Raw genomic sequence first — 14285 nt, 5'->3', positions numbered from 1 at the left:
CTCCTATTACAATAAGTCATAGAAGGACAAAGTCTATGATACACTTAAAGCATATAGACAAATCGGTTTCAAATAAAATTCTTGATAAAGAAGATGAGCAAATGATCAAAATTATCATAATAAAGGAGGCAAGTGATCTAGAAGATCACATGACATAACACTTCACAAAACTTCAGGAGAGGTTTAGGTACCTAAAAATATGAATGAAGAGATCTCTATGTTATGTCTTTATGAAAAAAAAGGAGGTTGGAAGCGATATAATTGTTCATCGACTACATCTATGATAGCGCTAAGTATAGATGAGGATCTTAAATCTGGAGAAATAATTCAAGTAGAATTGGTTACATATGAAAGACATGTAGTTTTAGACATGCAGTTCAAACACTCGAAAGTATAAAGTCAATGGTGTGTGCAATCACTTACATGTATCTTATATGTCTGGCATGATGAAAACTTGATATGAATCTGAAGTCTATTTGTATGGCTTATTTGACTATACTTATATGACAATCCCCGAAGGATTTAAATCGCTTAAAGCATATACAATTCTTGATCCTGAAGTACCACATCCTAAGTGCAATTTGTGCACATATTTATCTTGCTATAACTATAAGCATGATAATATGATAGTGAGAATCTCTATGGGGATATTGAAAAGGTCATTCCACGGCATGTATGAAGACATTACATATCTATTAAGAATGATGATTTCAAGGTGCAACATATTCATTCAAGTTAATAAGGCTGATTTGTTTATCAAATCTCTACCAACGATCTTTTAAAGATGGTACACAAGATTGGAATGCATAGGCTCAAGGATATGAATTGATGCTCTCATCAGGAGGAATTAATACACATTGTACTCTTTTTCCCTTAGAAAGTTTTGTCCCACTGGATTTTTCTTACAAGGTTTTTAATGAGGCAACCAAAAGGCGTATTGTTAGATATGCGTAGTCTTTTTCCATTGGATTTTATTTTAGTTAAGGTTTTAACGACACACATTATCTGTTGAATAGATATTCAAGGGGGAGTGCTATAAATAGAATTATATTTAAGGTGAATGTCTATATTTTAGAGAGATTTTAGGGTTTGTTACTTTGTTGCTAAGTCACTTTTTCCCTATAAATAGAGAAATTATATTCTATTGTAATTAATCCCAAATCAATAAGAATTTTCTCTCTCTACTTTTCTCTGCAATACTCTTCTTTTTCTTTTATTGTTTTATAACAGATTGGCCAATTTTTGTATGGATGTACATATATATATCAATGATCGAGTGACAGTTTGGTTTGGGGATATGGCATGTGATGTCGTTGTTGAAATAATTTAGGCGTTCTGCCTTGAGTTTTCTGGTCGACTTCATTCCGTGTAGTATTATGAGTACTCTGCTTTGGTTCATGTCTGATGTCTGATTCTTATGCGAAAATTGAAAGAAGTATGTTGCTGACAACTTTTGAGAATCATATTGCCAGAGTAAAAATTTCATGTATAAATCATTATTTTATATCCCGAATCATTCTATTCTTTGATTCTAAGGTGCAGCTTACAGATATATCTCTTAGAGTTAATTAATATATTTTGTTATCAATAGAATATAACAGCTTCTTCCATTAATGTGTTAGAATATTTTGTTTGTATCACAAATTGTTCTTATTTTTTGTCACACCGAAATAGCTATTCTTAGAGTTAAATGACAAATGTTTTGTTTACAAGCAGAGAGTAGTAATTTCTTTTTAATGTTGCAACTGTTGCTTATATTCAGTCACACGTGTTAACTTCATTCATTTTGGTAAAGTTCTATTTTTTGTGATTCAACTTTTTGCAGTGGGTAAGAACTAAGAAGGATGACCACTAATGTTGGACATTACCCTATCAATAGAAAACTAATCCTCCTAGGTCCGAATCACTCCACAGAACCGGCAATACATAATGAAATAGAAGAGAAGGATCATTGCTCTTTGGACATATTCAACTTTATTAAAAGTGGTTTTTTTCATTTTCCTAAAATATTTTTCCTTTGTTTATAATTTTCATAACTCGGTCCTTCCCTTGAACTTTGTTTTGGGCATTGAACGGTTATGTTCAACTATTATAATTGTCTTTTCCTGGGGTGAGGGTTGCACTACTAACTATTCTTGAAAATTGTTCGTAAAATCCCCCCCTAGAATTCTGGTTTATTAAGCATAAATTAGCAAAAGTTTCTCTTAAGTCTAAGGTGTTTTTATTTGTGCAACTAAAGTTAAACTACACTTTTGCCGTTTTGAATAGAATGAGCAAAATTGTATTCGCAATATTCCCACACTAATTATGGTTTTCTATAAACTTTTTCACGACCTTAATCCTACTGTATGTGTAGATGTGGCTGAAACATGTCCAACTAAACATATTATTAGATGTAACTTCTAACTCTTGCTTTCACGTGTTATTTTTGTTGCAGGAAAATGTTTTCTAAGCTAGGAAAATACAAGGATAAACCACAGAGAAATAGAGATGAGAATAGTTAGCAGGACACCCATCCAGTAGCAGATTTGGTTTCGCTGAGCACTATTTACAATTACAAGGCTCACATAGGATGGAAGTAATAAATTTTTGAATAATTCTTATCCATCCCTATTTCAAACTTTAGTTGATGCCATTCTTCTCCTAATTTTTGTAGTGTTGGCAGAAGAACTGAATTTATTTCTAATTTTCTGCATCACCTAAACCAAGGAAAGAGAAGTTCAAACGAGTTCCTTGAGATCGTTCAACAAAATAGATTGAAAAACACTTAGCAAAATACACTTTTTATTCCAAAGCAATATTGTACTTCTTATTCTTTATAGAAGTCTGTTTCATTTAGAATAATTATGCATTCTGTTATCTATTGAATTATATGCTCTCTAAACGTTTGCATACAGTAAAAATACTGATGAATCACAAAGAGAGAGAGTGCTTATGAGAATTAATAATATTCTCGTAAAAAGTTAAGAGGAGGAAGCCACTCAAATTTGAAAGCAACAACTTGGTTTAAGAAGGGATGTATTCAGAGGCGGATCTAGAATTTAAATCCCATGGGTTCAATTTTAAGATTTTTAACATTGAACCCATTATATTTTTAAAGTTATGGGTTCATATCTACTATTTTTGTAATTTTAATAAATTTTTACATATAAATTTTTACTCCGTGTCGAAAGTTATGGATTCAGTTGAACCCGTAGCTAGTATGCTGCATCCGCCTCTGGATGTATTTCTATTACCACGCCTTTTGAGCATAAAGCTTTTCCTCTTGAAGAAATTGAGGTTATGTTTTGCAATATTGGTTGATATTCGCATGTTTAGTCTTTTATGATAAGATGTAGATTAGATGATAATATTTTTCAAGATTGTGACAAAATGAGGTTTGATTCTTTTTCTTTTAATGTATTTTGCTAAGTGGTTTTTAATCTATTTGGGAGTGAGTGAAATGCGCAAATAAATTTTGAAATTGATGATATTGTGAGTTTTGGAGTTAACGGGGGAAATATTATGAGTCAATATATGAAAATCCTATATCGATTAAGTTTATAACAAGATCATACAATAATCTATTATTTTTTTTAATGACCGCGCAAAGCACGGATGACTTGACTAGTTAGGGTAAATTTGAGGGGCCACATATGTATTCAGCCTTTATAAGCAATAACAACATCAAATCCAGTGTAATTCCAACCTTATAAGGCTGAAAGTATATATGACTGAAAGATTATTGTTAGATAAAAGAAATTATTATCATGTGTTTACAGAAAAATTTATATATAACTGAAAGATTATTGTTAGATAGAAGAAATTATTATCATGTGCTACAGTAACATTTCTTCCATAAGGAAATTTCAAATATAGATCATCGTCAATTCGTTAACTACTATAAAACATACTGACATTGATTATTTATATCTTTAACAGTGAGATTAAATCTATATTTGATGTGACCAAAATAATCGGCAAAACCGAACCTAAACCAATCAATTTAGTCGGTTTGATTTGATTATGATGATAAACAAACCAAACCGAATCATGAACAACCCTACTTACAAGCGTAAAAGTAGGAAAAGGCAGAGGCATACTATAATTAGGACTTTTGTATTAGATGATTGGAAACTGACCATTCAGCCCAGAAGACCAAAAACTAACAAACTGTAGGCAAACTAACGAACTTAGGCATCAGTTCAGCTGCTACCTCCCACCAGAATAAGCACCGCATTCTGCCACCAAAAACTTAGGCAGATAGGAAAAAATCACCTAGTATTTTTTCCTTTTTTTTGCCGGAATTTAAACCTTGATATCTAAGGTTTATGGCCACTTCACTGACCATTAAGCCACACTCGTGAGTGCAAAATTTTCACCTTATCTTTGTTCATCTAATAACATATCTTTAGCATGCATTATACATCCTGTTAATGAAAAGTTCCATTAACTACCTTCGTCTCCCTCAATTATCTAAAATATTCACCGTTTCATTATTGGTTTCAGAACATATCTCAGGATGCATTCTACAAAAGTGTCCAGATACTAATTTCAGCACTTTTGGTTGTATAAAAAGAAGTTCCAGCCAAATCCCTCTTTTTAAGTGGGTCCATGAATACTAGTGATAATTCCACAAAACTCCAAATATAGACCAACAACCACACTAGACTCAAAAGCTGGACTTGAGTATTTCACAACAATCTGAACCTCCAAACCAGGGTATTCTGAATAACATTCATTTTATAAAGCTCATAGGCCATGAAAAACCCATCACCAGGAGAAAGAAGAAAGACGATACTAAAGTACTTTGCACACGATCTCAACCAAGGAGAAGCATCAAAGACTTTTATTCCCAAACACATATTTCCTGCAATGCCAAAAGACAATGTATAATATAAGTATAAGTTTGATACACATCAATACATCCTAAAATGCGACGTTCATTCTTGCCAATTATTTTACAACTATGAAAAGAGCCACCTCAAATTCTAGCATGATAATGCAATCCAGAAAAGTCAAAATACAAACCAGCATGACAATGACCTTGAAGATACGCATGACTAATACGTAAAATTAAACAGGTTACATGCATTGGCAGCTTATAAAATCTGTCTTTTTCATTGGCAACAAATAAGAAAATACTAAAGAAGAGTTTGTATTTCATAGTTTCTTTCCTTTTTATGGATAAATTGTCTTCAATAGCTTTCTTAATGGAGTGATTAAATATTGATGCACCATTTTATTAATCAAAGAGTCGAATTGTCTTTGTGAGATAACTATGGTAGGGGGTTTAGGCTTATATTTTTTGGTGAAATGGGGCAAGGCAGCCAGAACAGATAGTCAGTGCACCTTGACTCAGCTTATTGCCTTTGCAAAGGGCTCACAATCAATTTAAGTGGATTCACAAGAATGTCACAATGAACAAATGTCAATCGAAGATTTCAATACCAAATGAAGCTTATAGTACTTGAAAGAAAATTCTGAAATTGATAAAGAAGCTTGGAAACTGAAAGAGTTGGAAATGAATAAAGCTAAGAGCAATTCAAAAATGAAACTACTCAAACCCCCTCCAGATTCTATCTTCAACAACATGGGAAATTTGTCAGTAGACCTGGCATTTGCCTGAATTGCAAGGTCTACAACCTTTATACCATTGATGAGAAATGGAAGTACAAAGTGATAGCATGTACTGAAGATGATGAAGGAATTTATAATATCAGTGTGATTGCCAGACAACATAGACAATCAGATGATTCAGTAAGAGGCCATATTAATAACTAGGTGTCACAAAAGCCTGACATCACCAGAAACTGAACTAATAAGACTTGAATAAAGACATTGGTGCAAGAATCGCATCCAACTATTCTAACTTTGTTCAAAACTCCTTCCTCTTTAGGTTTGTTTACTAAATACCAACCTACTAGATCCATCTCTCAAAATTTTATTGACTCATTTTGTAGAATATCTCACCAATTATGCACCCGATCTTGAAAGGCTTTTAATCACGATTTTTGTAGAATAACTTACCATTTAAGCACTGAATCTTCAAAGGTTTCTAACCGTATTCGAAAACCTAAAAAGACACAAGTAGCATAGAGGAAGGCCAAACAAGGAGTCTTTCTTGAGTTTGGTTCTAAACACTCGCCCAAACCGCCTCAAAGAAGAAAAGACACCACATAAATTAGCACTTCCACAGATTTTATAAACTACTAGATGCCAAAAAGAAATCAAGTTTTGATAACCCCATAAATTACCCTAAAACGAATCAGGCCCACTATAAGTGCCACATAAATCCCTATAATCAAAATTGATGGACGAGTCAATGTTAGTCCTTTTAATATTGGAGAAAGCCTAAAGGCTAAACAGTTTAGTTGGTCAACATTAACCCATCAACATCGGCAAAGATGAAAAGGATAGTATCAGCACCATAGTGCAAGTGAGAAATAGACATCTCATCCATCTAAATCCACCACCCAGTAAATCTGCATTCTTCATTCATGAGAGGGCTAGTCAGACATTCATTTAATGAACGTTAAGACAACAAGAGGACATTGACAATCTAGATTCCTTATACCAGCTAAGGGGTATCCTAATTGTTAGAAAGTAGGAAGACAGTATTATTATAAAACCCACTAAGCAGTTCTTTCTCAACTATTACAAAATCCACCATTGCTGAATACCAAGTGTTATGACTAGGCAAAAATATAATTTTAAATTTGATAAATCTAATGGCTTTTGGGTGAATGAGAAATCACATGGGAATAGAAGACTGTTTATGATTAACCTACGCAATGTTGACATAGGGCATAGGCAAGAATATAATTTGAAAATTTGATAAATCTGATGGCTTTTGGGTGAATGAGAAATCGCGTGGGAATAGAAGATCGTTTATGATTAACCTACACAATGTTTATCCTCATACTGTGGAAACTATTGCTTTTCAAGCTGAGGCTAAAGAAGCACTAATCTTTATACTGAAATTGCAAAATCGTGATGAGAATAAACTTACGCTCCTAGTACTACCTTATTTTTCCGAAACCCCAAACTGATTGATTAGATGCAAGCTATACTTGCTCGGGTGCCTGTCAACACTAACCTTCAAATATTGCTCTTGTACTCCACCAAGATTTAGATGTCACCACTTTTTCTCAACCAAAAATAATAACATACAGGTGTTGTAGTTGATAGTAGAAATAGGCCTCAATATAGTTCTTCATTTTGATAATGATCTCGTCTAAGCTGTTCAGTTTTGCACTTAGAATCTCTAGTAAGATGAAATAACAAAGCTTTCACACGCTTTTGTGCCTGTTATGGACAAATTTAATTGCCATTTTCTGCAGTACCATTACAAATTAATTAATTGTCAAAATTGGGCAGTCACCACCTACCAGTAAAGCATAAAAATTTAATTTTCCTCTACGATCCTAAAAACTCTTATACTAGTGAAAACATAAGTTAACCAGAATGTCCAAAATTTGAGAATGCATCAGTATGTGGAAGCATGTCATAACCCTTGTTTATGTGTTTATATACAATGTTTTCTTATTTTACCATGACTACTAATCCCAGTGATTCCAGATACCACTCTTAAGACGGTCGCTTATTTATGTTATGATTAATTTGTCATCTAATTTAGCAAGCAGTTGCATGATAGGCCAAGACATTCTAAGAGTTCCATGACTGTCAACCACTTTCCACAATACAAACAGGCCCACAGCAGCAGCTGAATCGAAAAAGCTCATTTTGCCAAAGATAAAGCACAATCAAGGAAAGTTTTCGGAATATTGGAGGAATAGTAGGTCTATTCATCAGTGCTGTTAAAGGTTCACTTAAAGAGCGCTTAAGCCCTAAAGCTCGGTGAAGCTCAGGTTGAATGCTTCACCTCACTTAATTGGTGCTTTGGTGTACGCGTCAAGGTGCTAAGACATGTGCACCTTCACCAATAGATTTTCTCTTTAAGGGCACACCACCATATATATAGCTCATTTTTATAGTTTTTTCATTCTTTGTCAAAATAACTATTGATTGTGTTTATAGTTACATTTTTTCCCAATATATTATTATTTTTATTTTTCTTTATTGGCGCATTTCTTCACTAAAGCCCACGCTTTAATTGTGCTTTTCGCTTTTGACTACTCTGCTATTTATAAGCACCCAAGGGTGTGACCTAGCGATCAATGACTAAAACAAAAACCATGAGAGACCAAAGTTTAAATCCTACTCGAGGCAGAAACCGTTAGGTTATTTTTTCCCATCATCGGATAGTTACCCGTACATGTGATGGGGTGGGAGGTAACGGATGGACTAATGAAGATACAGCACGAGCTAATAGGGACAACACGTTATATAAGGCCTATTTAAAAAAATGACACTGGTTAGAATGAAAAAAGAATAATTAAAGCTGAACTTTCAACTTTTAGATTGGTGTATCCATCCAATTAATCACTTATGATGCTCTCATAATCAAGCTGAAGCACGAAATTCCATCATCAAAGGTCACCTTATATCAACACCTAATCCAAAGCATAGAAATTTGATGACCAATTAACAAAACAGAAAAGTAACCCTAAAATTGTCTCGCAAACAACAAGAAATCTCCTAAATTAGCATCCGAAGATTATGAAAAGGTGAAACTGCAGCTGATTAAAGTACCTTATAAAGAGGAACGGAGCCTAAGACGACGAAGAAGAAGGAGAAGCAAGGATCTCCATAATCTTCTTGTCCCGCCTTTCCATTGCCACGTCCCACACGTCATTCCCAATGTGCTTCGGCTGCAAATTTAAACCCAAATTATGAATTTAACAGAAAAATATACAAATAGGTCACAAAATATGCTGGAAAAAAGGTCAAATCTTAGATCTGGGAAAAGGGGAATTACCCGGCCATGGGCAGCTTTGTGGATGAAATACTGAGCATTTCCCATAACACAAAGCATACCAGCTATGATTCCAAGTGGAAGCATTGCTTCTAACCACCTCAAACTCATCTTCCCTTCGTTCGTTTGTTCTATTCTCTCGTTCTTTTTTCCTTTATCGCAGGTTTGATTGATTTCCAGTAGATACTATTGAGAAGATGGAAGCTGACACTTTGTGCAATAATCCTCTACTCACTCTCACTGGTCAAACTGGGCCATTACTTGGTCCAGGCCCATTTTGTATCTGCTTGATAGGCCTGGCCTAGTCTCTCTCTAAAAAGGGATTGTTACACAAATAGCCTGTCAAAATTTTTTTGGGTCAAAATTATATTTTTTAAACGAAAAAGGGCCTAAAGTACCACTGAAGTATTGAATTTGGTACAATAAAGCCCTCCTTCCACCTTTTTGAATAAAAAAGCACTTACCGTTTATTTTCTGGATCAACTATACCCTTATTTCTAACAGCCTTCTATTAAATAATAAAAAAAATAATTTTAATCCACGTGTTATATTTCCATTGGCCCAACTTAAAATCCAACCCTAATCTCCCGCCCCACCCGTAACCCACCCCATTATTGACTCGCCCGCCCCACGAATTCATTAAACCCAAACTAAATAACACCCGACTACATTCAGACAAAAAACATTTAACCTTACTGTCTAAGAGCGAAAATGGTTGGCGATTAAAGAGGGTGAAATCTGATTCAAGTCTTGGGATTCTCTGCAAGGAAATACTTTACACTTGAAGATTTCTACTCTTCTACTCTTTCAAGTAAGTTTAAACTATTATTTTGGTGAATAATGTAGGGTTTAGGGTTTTTTTGAAATTTGCATTTTGTGTTGCTTTCCATGTATTTTCATATGCATTTTAGATTCTCTGTTTTCTTTCATGATTTTGATGCCTTTTTTGTAGTCAATTTTGGGTTGCATGTGGTCCCTTTTCGTTTTTTCTTGTCTGAAGTTAGGGGTTTATTGTTGGTTGTGGCTGGTTAAATTATTAGTATGTGGTCCTATTTTTTGTCGATTCCAGTTATTTAATTTTAGTTTATCGATTCCAGACTATACTTTATACGGTCTGTGGAATGTGTCATTGTTGCGTTGCTTTTTATGAGTTTCCATGTGTTTTTTAGCTTCTTTGTTTTCTTCCATGCATCTAATGTCGTTTTTGTAGTTAAATTTTGGTTGCATGTGGTCCATTTTCGTTTGTCCTATGCAGAAGTTATGGTATACATTGTGGTTGTTGTCTAGTTTAATTATTGGGATGTGGGTCCTATTTTTTGTCCATTTCAGTTATTTAATTCATGTATGCTTTTATTTTTATCTGTACTTTATTGGTATAGGGTTCATTTATTCTTATTGAAACTTTAAATTTCTATTTTAATATGTCTAATGGATCCCTTTTCCCTTTCTTTTAAGGCTTGCATTTGTCTTTTTGAAGAATGAATCACAAGGTGGACTTGGTATTTAACTATGGGGGCAAGTGGGTTTTGAAACCTCAAGTTTTATATATTAAGAAACTGAGTCATGTACTGCAAGCCTATGATGTGAATTTACTGTCTTATATAGACATATGTTCAGAATACATTAAAAATTGTGGGTTTAGTAAGGTGGAACAACTGCTAGTCATTGGACCTTCTGGTAGGTACTTCATAGTTGAAGGTGACTCAGGAATTAGGACAATATAGTCTTTACTATCAAATAACTTTTGTGTGCTTCAACTATTTGCTATTAATGAGGGTGAGGTACATGTCACAGTTCCTAGCATCATTCACTATAATGAACCATATAATGTCTCTGTAGATGTTGGTACTGATTGTGAGTCTTCTGAAGATGATGAACCTTATGCTTATATGATTAACTCTAGTGATTATGATATTGATGAGTTAGATCTATTTAGAAAGAAAAGGACTAGGGAAGTCAATGACAAATTGGACAAGTATAAGGAGTTGGAGATGGGTATGAGCTTTAAAGATTTAGCTGAAGCTAAAAGAATGGTTGGCTACTATGCTGTTGTTAATAATAAGGGACTTAGAGTTGAGAAGAGTGATACTGGTAGAGTTAGATATAGTTGTGATGTTGGATGTCTTTATGTGTACTTGATATCAAGGGATAATAGAGCTCAAGGTTTTAAAATCAAGACTCTAAAATGTAAGCATAATTGTGCTCTAGCATATAAGAATAGAAGAGCTACTCCACAAGCATTGGCACACTACTTTAAGAATAAAGTACAAAACAATCCTAAGTATAAAGTGAAAGACATGAGGGTTGACCTGGAGGATAGATTCTGTCATGACCCAAAACTAACCTCTGTCGTGATTGCGCCTATCGTGGAACTAGGCAAGCCGACTCATTTCCAAAACAAATCGATATTTTCATTTTAAATATAATTTCAAGATTATTTAACATAAAACCTCCATTAAAAGAGTTCAAATCAAAGAAAAAAATTGAAGTGCGGAAAAGAAAAGCCCGACATCGGGGTATCACTAGTCATGAGCATCTGCTACAATCTGTCTAACAATATCAAGGCTAACTCAGCCTGAAAAATAGCTAAATACAACTAGAGGAAGATAAGAGGGAGAAGAGCAGGGGCACTAATCGCCAAACAGCTACCTTGCTATCTCCAAGAAAATCTGCAACAAGAACACTAAATAATCGCTACCGTGTCCAGCTACACCTGAATCTGCACACAAGGTGCAGGGAGTAACGTGTGTATGCCAACTCAGTAAGTAACAACAATAAATAAAGACTGAGCAGTAGTGACGAGCAATAAAGCATATAACGTTCATATTAGGAAATCTCAGTAAAATACCACATGCTTTTAAAAATCAGAATTTGAATCAAACATCTCGTTCAAACCTAGTTCCAGTAAAAATCATTTAAAGATATTTTTCCAACAATTTTTCAAACAAAGGCTCAATGCAAAGGTGAGCAAAAATGGTGAAATCATAAACAGCCCCTCGGGCAAAACATCACTCATATACAGTCCCTCGGGCAAATCTCACAGTCACTCGTGCCACTCGGGCATACCTCACAATCACTCTTGCCACTCGGGCATACCTCACAATCACTCATGCCTCCCAGTCACTCAGCACTCGACACTCGACACTCAGTAGGTACCTGCGCTCACTGGGGGTGTGTACAGACTCCGAAGGGGCTCCTTCAGCCCAAGCGCTATAATCTGCACGGACAACTCACGTGCTATAATAATAAAGTATGTTGTAGGCGGGCAGCCCCGATCCATACTCATCCTCACAAATCAGGCCCTCGGCCTCACTCAGTCATAAACCTCTCAAGCCACTCGGGCATTTCAGTAAAACAGGGCATTCAGTCTAAAACATTTATATGCATCAAAATAGAGTCATAAAAATCGAGTTATGAGGTAAACAAGTATAAACATGACTGAGTATAGATTTTCAATCGAAAACAATGAGGATGGTAATAAACAACCCCTAAGGATCCAAACAGCATTGGCGCAAACATGGCATTCAGCCCAATTTACAAAAATTCTTTCTAAAACATATAAGTATCAAATGGTTTCAACAAAGTATTCAACTTTACAGTTGCTACGGGATGGACCAAGTCACAATTTCCCAACAGTGCACGCCCACACGCCCGTAACCTAGCATGCGCGTCACTAAAAATAGTAGAATGATACAAAATCTGGGGTTTCATACCCTCAAGACCAGATTTACAATCGTTACTTACCTCAAACCGGTCAAATCTCTAACCCGCAATGATCTTGCCTCTGGACTCGACCTCCAAATGCTCCAAACCTATACACAATCAGTACAATACCATCAATACGCGCTAATGGAATAAATTCCACAAGAAAAATTATAAAATTAGACCAAAGCCCGAAATTGGCTCAAACCCGGCCCCCGGGCCCACGTCTCAAAATCTAACAAAATTTACAAAACTAGAAAGCTCGTTGACTCACGAGTCTAACCATACAAAATTCATCAAAATCCGACATCGTTTGGTCCTTCAAATCCTTAAATTACTCTCCAAATATTTCAAGCCATAACCCCTCATTTTCACTAACTACCATGATTAAAACAACGAAAAATCATCATATATACAAGTATTAGGGCTCAAGTAACTTACCTCAATAAAATACCCTTGATTCCCTTTTCAAATCTCTCCCAAAAGCTCCAAAAACCGAGTTGAAATTGTGAAGAATGACCAAAATTCGCGAAGGGTTCTATTTATGGTTTCTACCCAGATTTTTCGCACCTGCGGCCATTTTCTCGCACCCGCGCGACCGCACCTGCAGTCCAAGAAGCCGCACCTACGCAACTCACTTAATCACCCAGATTCCGCACCTGCGGACCCCTTCCTCGCACCTGCGGACTCGCATCTGTGGTCCCAGGTGCGCATCTGCGAAACTAGTCCAAACTTCTCATCTCCGCAACTGCGCTCAAGGCCTCGCACCTGCGAGCTTGCAGATGCGGCCAATTCTTTGCACCTGCATTCCCACCCTTGGCCCAGCGTCTCCCGCACCTGTGCACCTGCGGCCTCGCACCTGAGACCCTTTCTTTCGCAGGTGCGGAAATAGTAGAAGCAGCAGCTCCAGCTGCAAAGTCCAACTTTGACAAATCCGTTAACCACCCGAAATCGGCCCGAGGCCCTCGGAAACTCAACCAAAAATACCAACAAGTCATATATCAGTATACAAACTTAGTCGAACCCTCGAATCACTCAAAACAACATCCAAACACCAAATTACCCTCGGATTTAAGACTAAGAACTTCTAATTTCCAAATTCGGCAACCGATGCCGAAACCAATCAAACCACGTCCGAATGACCTCAAATTTTGCACACACGTCACAAATGACACTACAAACCTATTCCAACTTCCGAAATTCCATTCCGACCCCGATATCAAATTTTCCACTGGCGACCGAAATTGCCAAATTTCCAATTTCGCTAATTCAAGCCTAATTCTACCACGGACCTCCAAATAATATTTCGGACACGCTCCTAAGCCCAAAATCACCATACAGAGCTATTGGAATTATCAAAATTCGAATCCGAGGTCGTTTACACATAGGACCATATCCGGTCCACTTTTCTAACTTAATATTTTTCAATTATGAGACTAAATATCTCATTTCACTCCGAGTTCCTTCCGGACCCGAATCAACTAACTCGATACAATATAATATAGTTGAATAACACAAAAGAAGTAGAAATGTTGAAAATGGGGCTATAACTCTTGAAACGACCGGCCGGGTCGTTACATCCTCCCCCTCTTAAACATCTGTTCGTCCTCGAACGGGTCTAGAAACATATCTGGAGTCTCGAATAGGCGTGGATATCTGCTCTGCATCTCCTGCTCGGTCTCCCAGGTGGCCTCCTCTACAGGCTGACCTCTCCATTGCACCTCAC

General features: G+C 36.0%; 1 protein-coding gene across 1 annotated transcript; it reads right to left on the bottom strand.

The window, feature by feature from the left end:
* Positions 1-4451: 4451 nt before the first annotated feature.
* LOC104120248 (NADH dehydrogenase [ubiquinone] 1 alpha subcomplex subunit 1) lies at positions 4452-9057 on the bottom strand. Its single transcript, XM_009631984.4, has 3 exons — positions 8861-9057; positions 8635-8753; positions 4452-4849 (listed from the first exon to the last, which is right to left on the bottom strand). Exons 1-2 carry the CDS (start codon positions 8966-8968, stop codon positions 8655-8657), a joined length of 207 nt encoding a protein of 68 aa, XP_009630279.1. The 5' UTR covers positions 8969-9057; the 3' UTR covers positions 4452-4849; positions 8635-8654.
* Positions 9058-14285: the final 5228 nt, after the last annotated feature.

Source organism: Nicotiana tomentosiformis, chromosome 10, assembly GCF_000390325.3.
Source record: "Nicotiana tomentosiformis chromosome 10, ASM39032v3, whole genome shotgun sequence".
In the NCBI taxonomy this organism is placed as follows: domain Eukaryota; kingdom Viridiplantae; phylum Streptophyta; class Magnoliopsida; order Solanales; family Solanaceae; genus Nicotiana; species Nicotiana tomentosiformis.
This window is presented reverse-complemented; position numbering and strand designations above follow the sequence as displayed.

What these genes read in the sequence shown, in the direction of transcription:
- LOC104120248 (XM_009631984.4), bottom strand. Translation starts at nt 8,968, where the DNA reads ATGAGTTTGAGGTGGTTAGAAGCAATGCTTCCACTTGGAATCATAGCT. An exon ending in ACAAAGCTGCCCATGGCCGG is followed by an intron (nt 8,754 to 8,860) that starts GTAATTCCCCTT and finishes TTAAATTTGCAG; the next exon opens with CCGAAGCACATTGGGAATGA.